General features: G+C 43.0%; 2 protein-coding genes across 2 annotated transcripts; both read right to left on the bottom strand.

The window, feature by feature from the left end:
- Window positions 1–428: 428 nt before the first annotated feature.
- Window positions 429–7,899, bottom strand: LOC124132975 (zinc finger protein 91-like). Its single transcript, XM_048398441.1, has 2 exons — window positions 7,832–7,899; window positions 429–5,001 (listed from the first exon to the last, which is right to left on the bottom strand). Exon 2 carries the CDS (start codon window positions 4,891–4,893, stop codon window positions 1,504–1,506), a length of 3,390 nt encoding a protein of 1,129 aa, XP_048254398.1. The 5' UTR covers window positions 4,894–5,001; window positions 7,832–7,899; the 3' UTR covers window positions 429–1,503.
- A 5,465-nt stretch (window positions 7,900–13,364) lies between these two features.
- LOC125381490 (zinc finger protein 808-like) lies at window positions 13,365–23,997 on the bottom strand. The gene is made up of 2 exons (XM_048398061.1): window positions 23,931–23,997; window positions 13,365–17,101 (listed from the first exon to the last, which is right to left on the bottom strand). Exon 2 carries the CDS (start codon window positions 16,969–16,971, stop codon window positions 13,819–13,821), a length of 3,153 nt encoding a protein of 1,050 aa, XP_048254018.1. The 5' UTR covers window positions 16,972–17,101; window positions 23,931–23,997; the 3' UTR covers window positions 13,365–13,818.

Below are 23,997 nucleotides of genomic sequence, written 5' to 3'. Positions count from 1 at the left end.
TAATATGCAGAGAGACAGAAGTGAGTGAGTGAGTGAGTATGGTGTTACGCCGCTGTTAGCAATATTCCAGCAATATCACGGTGGGGGACACCAGAAATGGGCTTCACACATTGTACCAATGTCGGGAATCGAACCCGGGTCTTCGGCGTGACGAGCGAACGCTTAAACCACTAGGCTACCCGACCGTCCTCAGAGAGACAGAAGACAGATTCATGTCCCCCTTCATCCTTACTCAGATGCATGACAACTCTCATCCACATCAGCATGTGAGGCAAACGCTCTGACAAGCGAAAGCTTCATAGTGATATCGTCTTAAACCATGTATCTAGTTTGTTGTAATTACCAGACGTCACTGCATATCATATTGATAAAACAACATTTGATATATATAATGTATTACCATTAGTTCAACTCTTTAAAATACTGACAACATTGTAAAAGGTTTACTGAGTATTAAATGGATAAAAACATAACATATTCAATATATTACCATCAAAACAGGTCTGTAAAGTGTATAACAGTGTAAAAAAGATGCCTGCATAGGAAAAGAATTAATTAAAACTGCTAAATAATAAAGATAATATATATAGAACTACACAACCTGGATATACACATTGACAAAATCATTGATAAATATCTATCTTCGGGACATTATGTCACGGCAATGATAGATCCTGAAACATCAGGGTGACTGTCACACAGTAATAGAACAACATGATGCCCCTTCAATAATGAGGTCAGTGTCATGCATTTTTGGTCCTCTTGTGTGGACCACAGAATACTCTTCAATCATGAGGTTAGTGTCATGTATTTTTGGCCATCTCCTGAGGACCACACAATGTCCCTTCATTCAGTACGTTGGTGTCACATAGTTTTGGCCATCTCCTGAGGACCACACAATGTCCCTTCATTCAGTACGTTGGTGTCACATAGTTTTGGCCATCTCCTGAGGACCACACAATGTCCCTTCATTCAGTACGTTGGTGTCACATAGTTTTGGCCATCTCTTGTGGACCACACTATACCCTTTCTTTCAGTAGGTCGGTGTCACATAGTTTTTGGACATCTCTTGTGGACCACACTATACCCTTCATTCAGTAGGTCGGTGTCACATAGTTTTGGACATCTCTTGTGGACCACACTATACCCTTCTTTCAGTGGGTCAGTGTCATGTATTTTTGGCCATCCTTTGTGGACCAGACTATGCCCATCCATTCAGTAGGTTGGTGTCACATATTGTCGGCCATCTCTTGGGGACCACACTATGTCCTGTCATTCAGTAGGTCGGCATCATATATTTTGGGCCATCTCCTGTGGAACACACTATGTCCCTTCAGGCAGGAGAGAGGTACCTTTTATTTGGCCATCCTCTGTGAACACAGTGTGCCATCATTCAATAGGTTGGTGTTACACATTTTTTGCCATTTCGTGTCCACCTCACTGTGTCTTTCATTCAGTCGGCAAGTGTCACATACTTTGGGCCATCTCCCGTAGACATGACTATTAATCTCCAGGTGCTGGGTCAGTGTCAAATATTTTTGCCGATTTCTTGTGAACCACACTGTGTCGCCTCATGTGATAGTTGTCGAGGAACTTCTTCCCACAGGTTGGACACTCATACTTCTTCTCCAGTTCCTTGCCCTCGTGTCTTGCCTTGTGCTTCTTAAGAGCTTCTGCTTTCAAGAATCGTTCTCCACAAATCTTACACTGGTATGGCATCTCCCCAGTGTGCAGACGCATGTGGCGCTTGAGAGTGCAGGCAATATGGAACCTCATACCACAGACCCGACATACGTACATCTTCTCCCCATGAAACTTCATGTGTTTTCGAAGCTCTACGACTAATTTCCCGCAGATATTACACTTCTTCTTATTAACATTGCTCCTTGCCTTACTGTTGGTGGACCTTTCTTTGGATGTCGTTAAATCCTTTGTTGGGCCTGACCTTTCTTTGGACGTCTGTAAATCCTTTGTTGGGCCTGATCTTCGCTTGGATGTCGGTAAATCCTTTGTTGGGCCTGACCTTTGCTTGGATCTCTGTAAATCCTTTGTTGGGCCTGACCTTTGCTCGGATCTCTGTAAATCCTTTGTTGGGCCTGATCTTCGCTTGGATGTTGGTAAATCCTTTGTTGGGCCTGAATCTAATGTTGGGTTTAGGGTCTGTTTAGGAATGATTGCATGGGCTTTCTGTGTGTGGACATTAAGTAGTTCGCGGCTGGTGAAGCTTTCCAGACACTGATCACAATCGAAGGACTGTAACATGTTCTTGGTTCTCTGTTCTTCAGACTCTGAGTCAAGAGACTTCTTATTTGGGTTCTCGTGGGTCAATTCATGTCCAGTTTTTGTGCTCAGCTGGGCAAATCGTTTCCCACAATATATACAAACATGGGGCTTCCTGCCGGTGTGGATATTCATATGATCAGCTAATGCACCATATTGACTTAACACTTTGCCACATATTTCACAGGTAGCCGATTTCAGAGTTGCTGCTGTATGGCGGCGCATGTGGTAAACTAGAGTGCTTCTAAAATTAAAGCGTTTCTCACATACTGGACACTCTATCGGCTTCTCCTCTAAGTGTACCACCATGTGTTTTCTAAGATATTCATGTGAGGCATATTGTCTGCCACACACCTCACACTTGTTCAAGTTGGAATCTACATGCAACTTCAAGTGAGTGAAATAATTTTCACGAAGGGTGAACATCTTTCCACACTTGGAACACTCCCAGCGTCCTCTGAGACTGTGCCATCTATGGTGACTTTCCAACATTTTAAAATGATCAAATCGCTTGTCACATTGATCACACCAGTAAGGGGTTGGTTCACCCGCATGCTCCCTCATATGGCCTTGGAACAGAGCAAAGACTTTGACTGTTTTACCGCATATTTCACAAACATGTCTGTGTGGCTTCCTTTTACGCTGTTTCTTTGAGTTCCTGGCAGATTTTGCAGGTGCTTCTTTGTCCACAATAGAGTCAGTGGTATCAGTCCCAGTATGTTCACTGGATTTCAAAGTCTTTCCCAGAGATGAGTATGTCCTCTTTCCAACGGCAACATAGTCTGGGTGTTTCTTGCTTCTGTGTCTCCTAAGTCCACCTTTCGTCAAGAATTGCATCCCACATACTCCACAGGAATTAGGCTTTGTGCACACTGCTATTATCTGACTGCTTGGGGTCTCTTTGGGAATGCTTGCATGGGTTTCCTGTGTGTGGCCATCAAGAAGTTCCAGGCTGGCAAAGCTCATGAGGCACTTGTCACAGTCGAAGGACTGTTCTTCAGACTCTGAGTCAAGAGACTTCTTACTTGGGCTCTCGTGGGTCATTTCATGTCTATTTTTGCTGCTCAGCTGGGAAAATCGTTTCCCACAATATATACAAACATGGGGCTTCCTGCCGGTGTGGATATTCATATGAACAGTTAATGTACTATTTTGACTAAACACTTTGCCACATATTTCACAAGTAGCCGATTTCACTGTTGCTGCTGTATGGCGGCGCATGTGGTAAACTAGAGCATGTCTTAGATTAAAGCGTTTCTCACATACTGGACACTCTATCGGCTTCTCCTCGGAGTGTTTAAGAAGATTAGCAGACAAAGCAGGTTGTTTGCCAAGCACATCATACTTGTTCACGTTGGAATCTTCATGGATCTTCAGGTGAGAGAAATATTTATCCTCATGGGTGAACACCTTACCACACTTTGAACACTCCCAGCGTCCCTGGAGAGTGTGCTGCCTCTTGTGATTGTCCAATCTGCTGTAATGGTCAAATCGCTTGTCACAAAGATCACACCAGTAAGGGGTAGGTTCGCCAGCATGCTCTCTCATATGGCCTTGGAACAACACAAAGTCTTTGATCTTTTTACCGCATATTTCACAAGCGTGTTTGTGTGACTTCCTTAAATGCTGCTCCAGATCCGAGGAAGAGAATCTTTTCTTACAAACAGGACACTCTTTCAAGGCCGTCTTCCTGCTCCTCTTCTTCCTCTGTTGTTTGGTACGGTTGGGGGAGGATTGTTGTCGCGACACGACTTTTCCAGCCGCCTCATCCTGAAGTGGTACTCCAGGATCAATTACAGAAGGGTATGAACTAAAAGGATCTGTCTCCAAGGGTTTAAAATAAGGATTAACGGATTCATTAGCTGTTGCAAGATTCATGTTCACTTGAGCATTATCAGATTCCAATTGTTCATCAGGGTTTTCAGCTTGTGTGGGAAATGGCAGAATCCCGGACACGTCGACACAAGCTTCTGTCATTATACTAACATCACTGTTGCAAGCATTTATAGCAGAGACCACCTTAGCGACATCACTGCCATGATGAGATATGACTGAGCCACACTCTTCATCTGAATCACACCCTTCCTTTTTTATCAGTATCCCTGAATTGGCTGGCTCGTGTGCATTTCCATCACTGTCGTCAACCCCTCCACCACCATCCCCGTCGTCAATCTCATCAACATGAACCCCATCATCATCATCATTTTCAGACTCGCCATGTGGGCTAGAGTTCCTTGTGTGTTCAAGGTTCCTCTTCAAAACATTCAGTTTTTCCTTATTATTTCTACTGTTGCTGTTTCTCCCTGCCGTGTTTACAACTGGACTAAGTGTTCTGTTCCCATCTGGTATTGCATGCTTCACCTGATTGGTTGTCCTGGGGTTACTTGGATGGAAGTCGGGGCTGATCTTGACTTCATCGTGTACAGACTGCCTTTGTATTATCAGGTATTCTTCAGCATGTACTTCATCACCTGAGCTGTCCTCGATATCAGTCATAGGGGTGACTTCATTATCAGATTGTATGACCAGATCATCATAACAGTCTTCTTGGGGTCCACCATTACTCGCAGGTTGACCAGCACCATCTGTACTGGTAAGTTGCATCTTGAACATAGCAGCTAGTGGCACTGGTCACGGTTCAAGGGAGGTAACTCTGATGTTCAAAATATGCAAGTGTTATTGAAGTCTTCAAGCTTTTATTGAGGGGACTTGTTGACTGCACTGAAACAAATATGTCAGATATACTTACTAATGAAACCCTCCATCATAAAACAGTCGTTAATCATATGCCAATTACATAGAGATATATTCTAAACCCATCATGTTATTAGACACAGAGACCATATACCGATCGGTATATGGTCTCTGTTAGACATGAACATGGAGCAACAGTTAAAATATTCATATACAATGTACAAAACTTTCCTAGGGCAGTGATCTGTTGATATGAGAACCTTTTATATTGAAATACAAAATTAAACAACACTCTTTTCTGCCCAAACATGTGAATAAGTGAGTATGGTTTTACACAGCTCTTAAAAAATATTCAAGCAAATATCAAGGCGAAGGACACCAGAAATGGATTCACACAGTGTACTGATGTGTGGCATTGAATCTGTGTCTTCAGCGTGACAACCACAAGCCTACGTACCCCACTGCCCCTGCCTGAAAACATGACTTTTCATACTTGACAGAATGAGTTTTTTATCAGTGATTTAGAAAAAAAGAACACAGAAAAGCAGTCAATTTGTCATAAATGAATTATTCAACAATAATGTTTGTACTAGCTTTTGTTTGTGATTTTGATACAGAAATTTACCCGATGAAATACAGTGGATATGTAAATGGTAACCGTGTTATATCCCTGTAAACCTATAAAGCAAAGGCTTATGTGGTACAACTAGTTTAGTGTTTTCACTATTATCCTGTGTAGACATTTCTTGGCAATGATACTTCAATATCGACAACAAAAGCCCATCTGGGAGTCTTCACACCTCGAGCCCGTGTACATGTACTGTATTTCCTCTATTAGATGCCTGGGCTTGATCAAATACAGGAATACAGGATTGAAGACAGGTCTCGTAGTGGTATGTCACGGCTACTTGTAAGTGTACATGTTAACCTTTTTAATAATTGTTTTTGGAATGTTTTTAAGGTGGAATTACACCTACCTCCATTTCGAAATTGATTAGAAAAGAACCCACTTGTTGAGACGCAATCCCTTGACCCAAACTAGGTCGTATGCATAGTGACTGTATAATCCAATACAGGAAGTGATGTAAACCATATAATCCATATGTATCACACCACAAAATAGCCATATCGCGATAATATTGAGTTGCCCATTCTTGAGTTGCTAATGACATATACTTTAATTGTTTACCGAACTCGTAAAGAAAATTGGCATCAATCACTCCTAATTGACGTGTCAAAAAAAATTGTATAATGAATAAGAAACATTTTGCGTTTGATATATTTAAAAAGTCTGTAAGCGTTTGCCATTACGATCCATTATAAATGAACTACCACGATAATATAGCGTACGTCCTACTTAGATGACAGCCGTGATGGGGTCCTAGTCATATGTAGGACCCCATCGTGTCTCTCGGCTATCTAATACTGTGATATGTTGGTGATTAATAATCACCGTTTCCTGCAAATGCCCTACCGCATTTGGGATAAGGAAAGGTAGTGAGTTGCCACTGTGCCAGCATTTATAAACAATAGACGCCGGCATTTGGCGAAAACGGCTACTATGTGTCGGGCGAAAACAGCACCTCTATTTTTAATAATGATAAGAACGATTTTTGTAGTAATATATATGGTTTATTTACATGGTATTTGATGTATTTACATGTTACATGTTATTGGATGTATATGATATGTGATGTATTTACACGGACAGGTAAGAGTGAGTGAGTGAGTGAGTATGGTTTTACGCCGCTTTTAGCAATATTCCAGCAATATCACGGCGGGGGACACCAGAAATGGGCTTCACGCATTGTACCCATGTCGGGAATCGAACCCGGGTCCTCGGCGTGACGAGCGAACGCTTTAACCACTAGGCTACCCGACCGCCCCTGGACAGGTAAGAAGTCTGAAGGTAAGAAGGTATGAATAAAAGTTAAAATAAAATATTCGTTATGTTACAAAATTGCAGTTATTCTGAGAATTTATAAAATAGCACTATGTAGTTTATTTTATTATTATTTGTACCTCGAAGTCCAATGTCCTCTGCCTTTTGGGCAAACAGTTCCCGGCAATTTCTTTTTTACGGGCAACAGAGAGTCACGTTCCACATACATGAATGGATGGGTCCACTGGTCACAGTTATCACATGATACAGCATGTTGATTTTTTCAGACATTCTGGTCGCATGCAACACATCGAAAGGCCATTGTGAATAATTGTGATCTAACAGCACCATGTTTGGCCTCTTAAATACAGTTTCAGCTTAAATTGAGAAAAAAGTACTGAAAAAACTTCAATGCGTATAGTGTTTTCACAATAAGTTAACTGCGCCTACCAATCAGAGTTCGCGAGTAAATTGGAGAAGGTGGCTAATTTCTTACTTGTTTTATGTAAGTTTAGTATCATTTATTTGACAAAGGTGTAAAATAATAAGGTGCCGTTTTCGGCAGGCAATGGTAGCCGTTTTCGCTTGAGTCGAGGTGCCGTTTTCGCCCGGTGTCGTTTTGTTGAGGTGCAGTTTTCGCTATAACCCGGGACAAGGGCTTGTGCGAAATATTAATAGACGCCCGTGCGGGGAAATACTAAAAACGTATAAAGACTCTCACTAAACTAATTAATATGAGTAACATAAACTATAAACAACGCCCACTAAATGGCCCCCATTTTTACCCGTTAAAAAAAGCATATTGCAAAGAATTAAAGGATACCTTATCTTCGTGCTAATAATTTGACAGCGGACCAGAGTGCCCCGAGAGTTTGACGAGCGTAGTAAGGAATGCTACTGACTAGTGTTTCTACATGGCGCATGGAACTATGGAACTATGGAACTATGAATTTAATCGACAAACATTTATACAACCTTTGCTACTTGTGTTGGTTTTTTTTACTCCGTTTTGCAAAGGGCGCCAGTACCTCCGCCATTGTCGCTAATAAAGCAGCATATAAAAAGTAGTGACGCGGAACTAAAACGGAAAACAATTTCGATTTTCAGTTCGCTAAGACAAAGTGACAATTCGAACCAGAACTGTCGTGTTAATAATTCTCTGTAATTACGATCACTTGTCCTGCTTCAGTTTAATGTATTATGACTAACATAGTCTGAATTGTGTGCGAATGAATCGCGTATATAGTTAATTAGATACTGTACTGCAGTAGAGTGTACTTGGACCTGTAGTATCACGTATGAGTACTGCTTCTCAATCCAACGTAGCGTGTATGTTGTATATAATGATGCTGCGATATTTAAATCAAACTGAGATGTTTATATCAATGTCAGTCAGGGGGCACGGGTGGCCCAGTCGTCTAAGGCGCAGCAATTCGTGTGCAGAGTTGCGTCCCTTAGGCATGCCAGGAACCTATGATTGTGGGTTCGAATCCCGGTTCGCCCCAATTATGTTTCTAGGCTTGTCAGCACCATTACCGTGCTCGTGGGTTTCAACAAAGTGGGAAACGCCTGAGACCTGCATCACGTTGGGCTTTCCTCCCACATGATATCAAATAAAGTGTAAGTATCATTAATAGTAAGAGATGTTTCTCAAACCATTATGTAGCCAGTATGGTGTACAAAACAATGGCCGGGAAAAAAGGGTGAAAACGTAAACTTGGCGCTTTTGCGCTTGATTAAATGTACGTATGTCTGTATTTGTTTGTTTGTCTGTGTGTGTGTGTGTGTGTGTGTGTGTGTGTGTGTGTGTGTGTGTGTGTGTGTGTGTGTGTGTTGTTGTTGTTGTTGTTTAACGTCGCACGCAGCAATAATCCAGCTTTATGACGACGGTCTGTAAATAATAAATATAATAATTTATATATAGATTTATTTGTACAAATTTATAATAATTTTCAGATTTTCAGATACATAAAAATACATGACACTCATAGGACACTCGGGTACATATATTAAAAGTCGGGAACTCCATGGCAGCATCTAGATAAAACTTATGTCGCCATTGACCCTCAAGCTGGATCTCAGAATGGCCTTCTGACAAGACATTAGATCCTCATAAATATATATTATTCTTTTCTTTTAGCACAGATTTATTGCACTAACAACAACACAACATGATTGGTTATCAAAATGGTTCTGTGGGACTCAGAATTGTGAAACTTCAGCTTCTTAGCTAAGAACCAGCGTTCACCTGTCAGGAACAGACCGTAATCCCCCAGCCCTAATCCCCTTAATCCTCCCGAATTTCAGTTTTGAGATAACTGGGAAGACCCCATTTGTAACAACCCAAACGAATCTTAAAAGCGCTAAAGAGGAGGCGTGGCCTAATTAGCATGGCCGACTAGGCCTGCAAGCTGATTGGGTATTACCACCAGCCGGGTACAGGATATACGTGATTGTTTCATCAGTTGTTGGGAGACCTGTGTTGTATATATAATACCGGTATGGATTCCATGTATGTCAAGAGTATGGCTGGTGGGCGTGTCAAGTAACCTTGATTTAACGTGAATCATATAATTTGAACATTGTAAGATATTTTCCATTCCAATTTTAAGGGGCGCGGGTTCTATCACGTAATCAGTCTATGAAATGTCGCTTCATCTTTGCAGCGCTATTTCAAGACTGCACCAGGAAATGGAGATTTGGAGAAACTAAAAAAACCAAACGAACCATGCACTCTTTATTTTGCAATCGCTTGTAATCCATGATTATCCTGATTATTTCCGTTACTATTGTCGGTTTGAGGTAGGGGCTCACTTGTACTTCTTCCGAAATCAACAATTCATCTGACCTGTAAAGATCCGGGTTAGAATAGGTCTTCAGCAACCGATGCTTGCCGTAAAAGGCGACTTTGCTTGTCGTAAGAGGCGACTAACGGGATTGGGTGGTCAGGCTCGCTGACTTGGTTTGATGCATGTCATCGTATCCCAATTGTGTGGATCGTTGCTCATGAAGTCAATAACTGGATTGTCTGGTCCAGACTCGATTATTTACATGCTGAACTCAACTTGTGATATTGTTGTTTGTTTGTTTATTGTTTAACGCCGCACTCAGCACTGTTCCAGCTATAAATGAAGGCGGTAATTAGTCTTTGTCACATTTCCGTTGTTGAAAGAAAGAGGAGTATATGTCAATCCCTCAATACGAAGAAAAGTACTGTGTGAAAATGGCCAATGTTTTCTTGTGGATAGGAGAATGTCTAAGAGTTAAAAGGAGTGAATAAAAAGTTTGCTTTGCCGGGCACGTGTGCAACCGACCATGCCCGTGAACGGAGGCTAGCCTGCCAGAATATGAACGGAGGGGTGGGCTTGTGCAATCAAGCGTGTAATTTTGGAGGTAGCTTGTGCAATCAAGCGTGTAATTTTGGAGGTAGCTTGTGCGATCAAGCGTGTAATTTTGGAGGTAGCTTGTGCGATCAAGGCGTGTAGTTTTGGAGGTAGCTTGTGCGATCAAGCGTGTAATTTTGGAGGAGCTTGTGCGATCAAGGCGTGTAGTTTTGGAGGTAGTTTGTGCGATCAAGCGTGTAATTTTGGAGGTAGCTTGTGCGATCAAGCGTGTAATTTTGGAGGTAGCTTGTGCGATCAAGGCGTGTAGTTTTGGAGGTAGTTTGTGCCATCAAGCGTGTAATTTTGGAGGTAGCTTGTGCGATCAAGGCGTGTAGTTTTGGAGGTAGCTTGTGCGATCAAGCGTGTAATTTTGGTGGAGCTGGTGCGATCAAGCGTGTAATTTTGGAGGTAGCTTGTGCGATCAAGCGTGTATTTTGGAGGTAGCTTGTGCGATCAAGCGTGTCGGTAATTTCCTCCAACAAGCCTCTGTATATAAAGGCTCCGCCTCTGCTGTATTTTCGTTTCAGCCTTTGAAATTGCATCTTCCCGAGGCAAGGGAGTTATCTGACTGTAAAAAGTCCACTTTCCACGTTTATAGTCAGTTAACTCCCTTACCTCGGGAAGAAGTTGAAATTGATGGACGGGACCAAAGTGCAAATCACCCACTTTACGCACCGCTTTCGATGTTTTGAATACGATATTTGCATTAATGATATTGCGATCTATCCAAATCTGCAAAGTTGTATTTACCCATGAGTCCTGCACTTAAGCTAACACGGCGTGATATAACTGGAATACTGTTCAAAGCGACGTTAAACACAACTCACTCATTGTCAATTTGTTATGTCATGTGCAGTAAACATGACGTACTGTACAGTACTGCGACGTTATGTACACACAGAACTGTGACGTTATGTACATCCTGAACTGTGACGTTATGTACATACAGAACTGTGACGTTATGTACATCCTGAACTGTGACGTTATGTACACACAGAACTGTGACGTTATGTACATACTGAACAGTGACGTTATGTACACACAGAACTGTGATGTTATGTACATACAGAACTGTGATGTTATGTACATACTGGACTGTGACGTTATGTACACACAGAACTGTGATGTTATGTACATACTGGACTGTGACGTTATGTACATACAGAACTGTGATGTTATGTACATACTGGACTGTGACGTTATGTACATACAGAACTGTGATGTTATGTACATACTGGACTGTGACGTTATGTACATACATAACCGTGACGTTATGTACACACTAAACTGTGACGTTATATACATACTGAACTGTGACGTTATGTACATACAGAACCGTGACGTTATGTACATACTGAACTGTGACGTTATGTACTTACTGAACTTGGACGTTATGTACATACAGAACCTTGACGTTATGTACATACTGAACTGGGACGTTATGTACATACTGAACTGGGACGTGTACAGTCAGAACTGGGACGTGTGTCAGCTTTAAATGGCATAAGAGACTAAAGTGACTCAGGTATGAGACGTTTACCAGATGAGACCCATGAGGAGGGGTATGAGGTATGGTTCTGACAAACCCAGGATAATAATCAACACGAATCTGAGATTCGAACCTGAGATCAACACATGCTGGTGCAGCTAAGCGACGCAACTTTGCAAAACAACCAGTAAACTTTAAATACGTGGCATTGGTTACCATTCATTCAAGTGCGGACACGAGGGCGACCTTTTGTGTTGCTTGAATAATATAATTATTGATGAAACCCATGACCCTGAGCATTTAAACCCTAATTTTACAATCGGAAATATATCGAGTTAACCAACGTTCGAGCCAAGCGGAGTTCCAAGGCCATAGTTCAGATTCATACAGGTAAGTTACATGGTTGTATGAATTGCATTTAGCTTAACCAGATGTCACTGCATATTATATTGATAAAACAAACATTTCCTGAAACGAAGACTTTATTTAAGCAGCAAAATCTGCTCATTACCAATTGAACAACTCTTCATAAAACAATGTATTACCATATAATGTATTACCATTTGAACAACTCTTAAAAATATTGACAACACTGTAGGCTTCACTATATATTAGATTAATAAAACAGTAGTATGTGTAGTCATAATTATTCAATATATTAAAACGATTCTGTAAATTATGTACAACAGTGTAAAAGGGAGGATTTGCACATGGCAAACATTCTTTAAGCCTGATAAATGCTGTACATAATATACTGGTACATAGTTCCACCACCCCCGGGTAATAGAGTCGACTAAAATGGAGCAAAGTTCGGATTATTGACCGAGTTCTGAGTTCCAACCACATCGTGTATTTTCAATTACTAGATCGATGGCATGTAGTTTTGGCAACCTCAGGCAATATTCAATAATAATTAAACACTCGTCAAACATTGCATTAGGCCATCTCCTGCCCACCACACTATTTATCTTCAGTCGCTGGATCAGTGCCACATGCTTTCTGCCAGTTTCAGTGGATCACACTTTGTTGCTTTATTCACAAGTTCAAAACACCTGATATTGGAGCCACCTCCTGTCCACCACGGTATTCATTTTCAGTCACTACGTCGGTTTCACATAGTTTTGGCCATATCTTGTGGAACCACACCATTTATTTTCCGCCGCTTGATCAGTGTCATGTATTTTTGGCCATCTCCTGTGGACCACACTCTGCCCCTTAATTCAGTAGGTCGGCATCATATATTTTGACCATCTCCTGTGGACCACACTATGCCCCTTCATTGAGTAGGTCGGCATCATATATTTTGGCCATCTCCTGTGAACCACACTATGCCCCTTCATTCAGTAGGTCGGCATCACACATTTTGGCCATCTCCTGTGGACCACACTATGCCCCTTCATTCAGTTGGTCGGCATCATATATTTTGGCCATCTCCTGTGGACCACACTATGCCCCTTCATTCAGTAGGTCGGCATCACACATTTTGGCCATCTCCTGTGGACTATACTTTGCCCCTTCATTCAGTAGGTCGGCATCACACATTTTGGCCATCTCCTGTGGACTATACTTTGCCCCTTCATTCAGTAGGTCGGCATCATACATTTTGGCCATCTCCTGTGGACTATACTTTGCCCCTTCATTGAGTAGGTCGGCATCATATATTTTGGCCATCTCCTGTGAACCACACTATGCCCCTTCATTCAGTAGGTCGGCATCACACATTTTGGCCATCTCCTGTGGACCACACTATGCCCCTTCATTCAGTAGGTCGGCATCATACATTTTGGCCATCTCCTGTGGACTATACTTTGCCCCTTCATTCAGTAGGTCGGCATCATACATTTTGGCTGTCTCCTACGAAGCACATTCTGTCCCTTCAGTCAGGAGGGAAGTCCCACATATTTTTGGCCATCCCTTGTGAACAGTGTCCCTTCATTCAATAGATCGGTGTCACATATTTTTGGTCATCTACTTCACTATATGATTCAAAACACCTTCTGTAAATTTCAGCCACCTTCTGTCCACCACACTTTTTATCTTCAGTCACTTTGTCGGTTTCACATAGTTTTGGCCAGAGCTTGTTGAACGCACTATTTATTTTCCGTCACTGGCTCGGTGTCACGTATTTTTGGCCATCTCTTGTGAACCACAGTGTGTCTCTTCATGTGATAGCTGTCAAGGAACTTCTTCCCACAGGTTGGACACTCATACTTCTTCTCCAGTTCCCTGCCCTCGTGTCTTGCCGTGTGCTTCTTTAGAGCCTCTGCTTTCATGAATCGTTCCCCACAAATCTTACACTGGTATGGCGTCTCTCCAGTGTGTAGACGCAGGTGGCGCTTGAGGTTAGCAGAGATGGTGAACCTCATACCACAGACCCGACACACATACGCCTTCTCACTGTGATACTTCATGTGATTTCGGAGCTCCAGGACAAGCTTCCCACAGATATTACACTTATTCTTATCAAAGTTACTCTCAGATTCACCATCGGTTGACCTTTTCTTGGACTTTGGTAAATCTTTCGTTGAATCTGACTTTCGCTTGGGTGTCGGTAAATCCTTTGCTGGGCTTGGGTCTGGCTCTGGGTCTGGGTCTGGGTCTGGCTCTGGCTCTGACTCTGACTCTGACTCTGACTCTGACTCTGGCTCTGGCTCTGAAGCTAATGTGGGTTTCTTTGAGTTCCTGGCAGATGTTGAAGTCACTCCTTTGTCCACTGTTTTATCAGTCCTAGTCTTTTCACTAGAATTCAAATTCTTTCCCAGAGATGAGTATCTCCCCTTTCCAACGGCAACATTGTCAGGGTGTTTCTTGCTTCTGTGTTTCCTAAGTCCACTTACCGACAGGAACGGTATCCCACATATTCCACAAGAATAAGGCTTTATGCATTCTGATATTATCTGACTGCTTGGGGTCTCTTTGGGAACGTTTGCGTGGGTTTTCTGTGTGTGGCCATTAAGAAGTTCCAGGCTGGTGAAGCTCATCAGACACAGATCACAATCGAAGGACTGTAACATGTTCTTGGTTCTCTGTTCTTCAGACTCTGAGTCAAGAGACTTCTTATTTGGGTTCTCGTGGGTCATTTCATGTCCAATTTTGGTGCTCAGCTGGGCAAATCGTTTCCCACAATATATACAAACATGGGGCTTCCTGCCGGTGTGGATATTCATATGAATAGCTAATGCATTTTTATGAATACACTCCATGCCACATATTTCACAGGTAGCCGATTTCAGACTTGCCGCTGTATGTTTGTGCATGTGATAATCTAGAGTGCTTTTAAAATTAAAGCGTTCCTCACATACTGGACACTCTATCGGCTTCTCCTCTAAGTGTACCACCATGTGTTTTCGGAGATTAGCAGGTGAAGCGTATTGTCTGCCACACACCTCACACTTGTTCAAGTTGGAATCTTCATGGACCTTCAAATGAGTGAAATAATTATCTTTACGGGTGAACACCTTGCCACACTTGGAACACTCCCATCGTCCTTTGAGGGTATGCATCCTTCTGTGCTTTTCCAATGTGACAAAACGGTCAAATCGCTTGTCACAAAGATCACACCAGTAAGGGGTAGGTTCGTCCGCATGCTCCCTCATATGGCCTTGGAACAACACAAAGTCTTTTATCGTTTTACCGCATATTTTACACTTGTGTCTGTGTGATTTCGTTATATGCTGCTTCAGATCTGAGGAAGGGAATCTTTTCTTACAGACAGGACACTTTTCCAAAGCTTTCGGCTTCCTGCCCCTTTTTTTCTTCTGTTGTTTTGTATGACGGGGGGAGGATTGTTGTTGCGAGACGCTTTTTCCTGGCGCCTCCCGCTCAAGTGGAACTCTAGGACTAATTTCAGAAGGATCTGTACTTAAAGGATCTTTTCCAGAAGCATCTGGCACCAAAGGTTTAACGTTAGGCGTAACTGATTGACGAGTTGTAGCAAGAGTCATGTTCACGTGGACATTATCCAATGCCGTATGTTCACGGGGGTTATCAAGTCGTGTTGCAAACGCCAGACTTTCGACCATGTCAACACGAGATTCTGTCTGATGACTGTTGCCACCATCCATAGCAGAGACAACCTTGGCGACATCACTGCCATGATGAGACATGACTGAGCCGAACTCTTCATCTGAATCACACACTTCCTCTTTGATCAGTATCCCTGAATTGGCTAGATCGTGTGCATCTCCATTACCATCGTTACCACCACCGTCGTCAAACTCATCATCACCGTCAACCCCATCATCATCACCACCACCTTTACTACCAACACCTCCATCATGTGTGTGTATGTTCTTCGTGATGTGTACAGGAGCAATTTGTGTATCAATTGTTTCTGAACACTTTGTTTCTCCTCTATCCATTGCGGTATCTGTTTGGTGATCGTAAACCATCCCTGAAACATGTTCTTTCTTCAGGTAAATATTATAATCGAAAGCGTCAGCTCTGCATGCTGCTGCCAATACATCATCTCCGAATGGAAGAGTCATTGATCTAATTCCAGTTCCTTTTGGACAAATCTCTTCACTCTGAAGCTCTGTGGATGTGTGTTCATGCGCTGACGAGGCAGTTTGACCCGTAGCTGGGGTTTCAATCTCCTTTTTGATGCGATCTTGACAAACACTATAAGACCTGACCTCGTCACCATGCTTATAGACAGTTCCATGGCGCGTTGCCTGCATGTCCGCTCCACATATACCAGGCATTACACCTCTGCCACTGTTATTGGTTTGCAGATCCATTGATGAAACCTCAAGATCTGACAACACAGCTTCAGTTTTAACCTTCACGTCATAATCCACTCTTGGCCATAACCTACTGACAGGGTCATCATGTAGGCTACTGCTCCGTGTATGTACGTGGACCCTTTTCAACTCATCCAGTTCTTCTTCGTCGTTTCCACTGTTTCTGTCTCTCCCTGCCGTGTCTACAACAGGACAACGTGTTCTATTCCCATCTTGCGTTGCATGCATCCGATTGGTTGTTCCGAGGTTACTAAAATGGATGAAGTCAGGACTATTCTTGGCTTCATCGTGTACAGATTGCCTGCGTATCCCCAGGTATTCTTCATTGTGTACTTCATCATCTGAGCTGTCCTCGATATCAGTCATAGGGGTGACTTCAGTATCAGATTGTAGGAACAGATCCTCCACATATAATGGCCCCTTGGGTGATGGAAGACAGTTCCGGTCTTCTCGGGACCTACCATTACCGGCGGCACTGGAAAGTTCCATGTTGCAAGCCATGTTTGTTACAACACATGCAGTGAGGGGTGCACACAGCAGCTGATGGCTCGGGTCACGCTTCAAGGGAGGTAACTCTGCTTTTCAAAGTATCCCTGTGTTGCTGAAGTTTCCAAACTTTCATTGCACTGCGCTGTAACATAAAGGACAATAGTCATATAAAACAGTCAGTAACTATACACTCCTAAAAAAGTAGGGGATCGCGAAATATATGTTATGTTCAGTCGTCAGAAGACAGATTTGGGACCGACCACTTGGAATTCTCGGGGGCCTGGCATTTGTATCCAGATTTGTTATACTTCAGCTATAGCTACAAATCGAGATATTTTTCTAATTTAAAACTATAACCGTGAATTTGTTTAAAGAAAACATGTTGTTGGGATAATGTATGTTTTGTTTCAGGCAATTTATTTTATTCTCAACAGTCTGAAGCATAATTATTTTTTAAAAGAATTTTCGGTGACAATGTATATTTTTCGATAAAACCCCAGCCCAAAACACTGGACAACATACTGGCGCCAATAGATTGCGCGCCATGCTAGACCACGTTTTGTCTTTCAAGATGATAATGCTCGGGTCTACGATGGACGTATCGAAACTTACTACCCCTATCAGCAGACAGCACGTCTGGGGCATGATCGGGAGACGTGTACACCTACGTCAAAGGCCTAGGTCAACCAAGTCAGCGAGCCTGACCACCCGATCCCGTTAGTCGCCTTTTACGACAAGCAAAGTCGCCTTTTACGGCAAGCATGGGTTGCTGAAGACCTATTCTACCCGGATCTTCACGGGTCTGCAAGGGGTGTGGTCAAGGTTCGCTCAAACTGGCATAAGGCGATTGATTCGGACCATGTCAAGTCTTATAAACGAATGTTTGTCCATTCGTAGGGGAATGACCCGTTATTAATTACGTCACCTCAAACTTTTATAAACTGGGCGGCAAAAGAAAGTATAGGTCGAGTTCCATGGTCGATAAAAAAATAACAAGAAGAGGTTTTGTTGTGAATCTAGGGAGGGGTAACAAATGATTGATCAACCACAGTTTGGATGAAATTGTGCAATCACAGGTAATGTAAGCTCAAGGTAAACAATGGTGGGGTAAGAAATTTCATTTTTAAAAGTTGTCTGAAATGTGACCAAAAAATTGTCAGACACACTACAAGTTCATTGTCGACACAGTTGCCTTCAATAGCGTTTATGACCTCCAGCTGCCTGCTGTGATACGCCGCCTCATCGATGACGTCAGTCTTCTGATGACGTGGACTGGAATCCGTTGCCACTCGTCTCTCAGGTCCTGCTCCAATTCTTGTCTGTTGACGGGAGGCTGATGGCGTACTCTAATCTGTCTGTCAAGATGGTCCCACAGATGTTCAATAGGATTCATATCGGGTGAGTGGGCAGGCCAGGGCAAAACGTCAACGTTCTGCTGGTTTAGAAAGTTCCGAGTCAGTCTTGCAGTATGGTGCCTGGTATTGTCGTGTTAAAACAATGTCCCCTGCTGTTGGTTTTGTAAGAACGGAAGCACAACTGGATGCAACACTTGGTCTCTGTACTGCACAGCGTTCAGGTTTTCCTGTATAATCAACAAATGAGTCTTCTGATCTCCACAAATACCGCCCCACACCATGACACCTCCCCCGCCGAATGGGTGGACCTCTCGAATACACGCCGGAGCCAAACGTTCCCCTCTGCGTCGATAAACTCGTTCTCTGTCGTCATTTCGAAACATGTTAAACCGACTTTCATCAGTAAACAGCACTCTACGCCAATTTCTCACTTGCCAGCATCGAACCTGCCTCGCCCATCGCAGTCTCAGGCGTCGATGTTGAGCAGTCAGTACCATTCCTCGAAAAGGACGATACGATCGGATTCCAGCAGCATGATGTCGTCGTAGTACTGTACGTTGGCTAATGGGATGTCCCAACGCTGTTGCTGCCGTCGCCGTCGCCGTCACGAATCTGTTTCGCAGGTGAATGAGCCGTATCTGACCGTCTTCCAGTGGTGTTGTCACTCGGTGTTGTCACTCGGGGTCGTCCGGTTCTAGGCCTGCCCTGTGTCCTCCCTGTCTGCCTGTACCGTTGAATCAGCCTGGCTACTGTCAATGTTGTACAACCAAACCTTCTGACAATTTGGACCTGTGTTGCCCCCATTTCGGCCATACCGATGGCTCCCTCTCTCTGCTCCTGTGACAGTCGTGGCATTTCTTTTGTGTGCTTTCATCACGAGTGGTTATACCCTGCAGACGAACGCATTTATACAGCTAACATGCACGTGCAGTTTATGCCATAGGCGGGAAACCTGTTTCCCCCTAATTTTTTTGTCACCACACGAGCGCCGTCAAAGGTGGCGTGTACAGGTGAGGTGTTTTTTTGGTACCTGTTCCTGGGCAGTCATATTCCCAATACCCACTTCCACTAGTAATCGCTGTTTTTAGGAAAATTACAAATTGATAAACCTATACTTTCTTTTGCCGCTTAGTTTACTTTTAATACACTCTCCAATCGTATTTCTTGGTTGTTTGATGTATAGTCTCTGGTTGTTAGCACCCTTACAATATACCGCTTACATCTTATACTGAATTGTCACGCTACGCCTGGTCCTTCTGTTGCCTTACCCATCCATTAAATCACTCGATATGGCTTTCTGTGTCTGTAACCATCTGATATTTGCGATTATTCCCTTCCTCTTTTGAGAATACATGTACCAATTATGTTCAGAAAGATATATTCTAAACGCATCAGTTCCAAACATCACCGCTGGAATATTACTGAGAACGGTGTTAAACAACAACAAAAAAAAAAAAATCCAAACATCATCCTTGTTCTAGTGGTAGAGCGTCCGTCGGGAGAGCGTCATACCAAAAGACGTTAAAAGATGGTACTTGGTGTTACCCTGTCTGGCGCTTGACATAAAGGGGCTTAAACAAGGACTGGTCGGCTCGGAGTCAGTATACTGTGTCTGAGTGGAGTATACATGTTAAACTGCGGCATGGTATCTCAGTGAGCTAGCACTATAAAACGGCATAAGTCCGGGACACGCACGCACGCACGCACGCACGAGAATGCGCGTCCCTATGTAAGTGCGATATTCTTGAACGCGACGTTTAACCCCATTTCACCTCACGTCAAAACATCATACTAATATACACGTCAGTGCGTCGAAACAGTTATATACAATGTACCACCGGGGATTTGAATCTCATAAAAACCCGAGGTGAAATGGTTTATATTTCAGAAAAACCTGAAACATTTTTCAACATTTTTAGGTTTCAAATATACTTTCCATTAACTTTTGGAAGCTGACGTAAAATATCAGTTTAAAGCGCTGTGGTTTACCAGGGCCACTGTAACCTTGTAGTTCACTCATAGACTAACATCTAGTCTCTGAAATGAACATATCGTACAGAAAAAACAGTTGTTCAGTTATCTTAATAAAAATATAATAAAATGGAGCCCAGTGACTCTCTTCATTTTCAGATACTGCAGTAATCTAGACTTGCCAAACATTATAGACTTGCATGGGCTATTTTTGATAATTTTTATGTATTTGTATCAGGGTCTGTAAGACCAGTTCACTCACTGTGCCCCACAAACACGAAGGTTGCCAGTTCGATCCTCAGACCTGTAAAGATTTGATTTTATATTATTCCGGTAATACAGGTCGTTCCAATAATCCATGGACGGGTCGAGCATTTTTAAAAGTGAGGGGTCCAAAATATCAAAATCCTCTCTCAGTCAATTTTACCGTCCACAACATACTACATTTGGTTGTCATTTTACAATTATTTTTCCATTTATTATATCATGATAACGAATTCCAAACATGTTTTGTATTTTATTTCACCAATCGGTGACAAAAAATGATTAGAAAGAATAAATAATTTTAGTCAATGTAAGACGTAAAAACGACACGAGAAATCGTCCCCCAAACAAGTGAGTGAGTATGGTTTTACGCCGCTTTTAGCAATATTCCAGCAATATCACGACGGAGGACACCAGAAATGGGCTTCACACATTGTACCCATGTGGGAAATCGACCCCAGGCCTTCGGTGTGACACGAACACTTTAACCACTAGGCCACCCCAACGCCCGTCCCCAACCGAAACAAAGCGCGTACGGCGGGGAATCCCCTTTCTGGTTAAAACGGGTTCCCGCTGCTTTACACGCTGCGCAATGGCGCAACGATTATGGCGATCGGGCCGACGCCCAGTCTGCCTCGGACTGTTTAATATTTTACGTCGTTTCTCTGTCTGTTCATCCATTTAATTACCGTGTCCACAATCTATGTCACCTTGGTAACAACACTGAAGATGACCTCATCCCTGACATACATTTATTGCTTGCGCGGAGAAGGGCCGAGGGCGGCAGGCGTTTTAGTATCCACAGGATGTCAGCAATAAGACGGTATAAAGGCTAAGGACAAGACAGACAAACGTGTCAAACGCATCGGCCAATGAAAACAGTTGTCACGCACCTCTGGCTTGAGGTCAGCCCCCCCCCCCCCCCAAAAAAAAAAAAAAATGGTGTTTGGTTATCGATTGCGGTGCCTGTTATTTCAGCACTTACACTTGGACAATTATTATGTATGAATATTTTTCATCGGAAAATAACTTATTCCATAGAATAATACATGTTCGATTGTACGATTCACACTTTATCATGAACAGCTGTTTTTAAATTACTATGGGGGGCACGGGTGTCCCAGTCGCCTAAGGCGCCGCGATTCGCTGTGCACAGTTGCGTCCCTCGGGCACGCCAGAAATATATGATTGTGGGTTCGAATCCCGGTTCGCCCCGATTATGTTTCTAGGTTTGTCAGCACCATACCCGTGCTCGTGGGTTTCACCGAAGTGGTAAACGTCTGAGACCTGCATCACTTCGGGCTTTCCTTCCACATTAAGCTGACACGCCGCGATATAACTGGAATACTGTTAAAAGCGGCGGTAAACCCAACTCACTCACTCACTATGAATTACTATGAAATAGTGATGAAACCAGGTGTCCGAAAAGGTGGGCTTGTCATTGATGCATCACATCTGGAAATGTCTTCCACATAAAACTTTTTGACAGCTGTACTGAGGTTTGGAATGTGACAACCTCGATCAAACAACTTTTGAGCAAGAGTTGTATGACGCTATTTGAAATCTTCAAAGATAGAGCATGCTCGACAGTACCTCAAAAGTTGGCCAATGTGGACACCAGAGGCTGGAAAGTTGATGAAAGGAAAGTTGGTGGTTAAAGTAACGGCTTGTCGTGCAGAACGCCTGACGTGGATTCCCAGTCGCTGTGTACCCCGAGATGTTGATAACTATAGATACCAACGAGGTGTTATGTAAGACACGATAACGTGACATGGTGATAAAGGCGGCATGGTGTGTGTAGAAACTGCCAAGCTGCACACAATAAATGTCAGGGGATGGGGGGTGGGGAGGGGGTCGATGAGTTTGGTCTTGGGACTGTATCATATTTTCTGCTAGTAGGTAGCATAATACCCCCGCCCCCGAAAAAACAAAAACATGTAACATTTTCATGACACCCCTCCCTAAATATTGTTCAAATTTATAACTTTTGTTTAAAATAAATAGAACTGTGTCATGTTTTTATTTCTTGCTTGGGGGCAGCACGGACTTGTTTATATAGGTCCGTGGGGGCAGTTTCGTAAAGGAGAATGACCGGGCCAAAAAAATGTCACCGGGCCATGAGAATCACGAGGTTATTCCCTACTTTTGGACTTTGACAAATGATTCTCTTGTGGAATAAATCACCTGTTGCCCCGAGTCCGCGATAAGGAGGTATCGTTTGTTTAGGCGTAACTATTCTGCTGAAAATTACGTGACAATGTTAATGCCCGGTAAATTAAGAACCGCCCTAGCCCTTAAATGCGGTGATGCCCCCATTCGTTCAGAAACCGGGCGGTACGAGATTCTGTAGATCAGCGAACGTGCCCCGAGTGTTGCCGAGGACGCAATCGGCAAACCGCGCCCCTGTCCGTAATAGTGGAAATGGCCGGTCGTATTCAAAGTGGTGGAGGTTTTAGTGTTGTCCAATTTATAACGATTTACTTTTTAACCTTTTCAACAAGCATCTTACATAAAGCATATCATTTTATAGTTTATCAATTTGAGTGAGTGGGTATGGTTTTACGCCGCTTTCAGCACTGTTCCAGCCATATCACGGCGAGGGACACTCGAAATGGGCTTTACACACGGGGTGCATCATGGGAACTTTTTTTAATGTGTGTATCTTGACTTTGTTTACCGGGCCTTCGCACAACTCTCGATAACAACGAGATGTTATGTAAGAAACGGTAATGAAGATTATAAAGCCGACATTGTGTATAGACGCTGTCAAGCTACACACAAGAAACGCCACTTAGGGACCGGTAATTAGTGAGACTGGACTTAGAACTGATCACATTTTTCTGACACCCCATTTCGGTTTCAAGTCCAACTTTTACTTCCAACATCCGGGTTTTCCATATTAGTTTCCCCCATAATTTTCCTCTTCGAAACTGTTATGATTGTAGTAGAAAAGTAGAAGTAAAAAGAAAGGTTTGCCATGACACGAGCGTCAAACCCTGTGGCGCATGCCTTGCAGTTAGACCCGTTCCAGCCGGCGCCATTTTGTTTTTCCCGGCGACGTGCCACAGGTGATGGGCGTTTTTATGTTCGACGGTATTCACAGCTGGGCGCGACTGACACGTCATTACTACATCACATACATAACAGCGCAAAAACACACATTTGTGTATACAAACATCCACATGTATCTCTCAAAAACAAACAGGTGTGAAAAGATCAGACGGGACCCCGTTTTAGAATTACTCCAAAGCGGCGACTCAATGATCTAGATGGTCGGTGACGTGTTAACTGCCTTCATATACAAAATTGCTGAGTGAGGCGTTGCACAACAAACAACTCGCTCAGTTTCAAATTTTAGAAAAACGCTTCCACTAACTTTACCTAGCTTCTTCCGAGACACAGAGCTGATATATGGCTGCCTGGGTAGAAATTAACACAACAAAAAAAC

This window comes from Haliotis rufescens, unplaced genomic scaffold (assembly GCF_023055435.1).
Source record: "Haliotis rufescens isolate VD_foot unplaced genomic scaffold, xgHalRufe1.0.p SCAF_18, whole genome shotgun sequence".
Taxonomy (NCBI): Eukaryota; Metazoa; Mollusca; class Gastropoda; order Lepetellida; family Haliotidae; genus Haliotis; species Haliotis rufescens.
The sequence above is the reverse complement of the archived record's forward strand: the minus strand, read 5'-3'. Positions and strand labels throughout refer to the sequence as shown.

Excerpts from the sequence above, each read along its gene's own strand:
- LOC124132975 (XM_048398441.1), bottom strand. The coding sequence starts at position 4,893 with ATGTTCAAGATGCAACTTACCAGTACAGATGGTGCTGGTCAACCTGCG.
- LOC125381490 (XM_048398061.1), bottom strand. The coding sequence starts at position 16,971 with ATGGCTTGCAACATGGAACTTTCCAGTGCCGCCGGTAATGGTAGGTCC.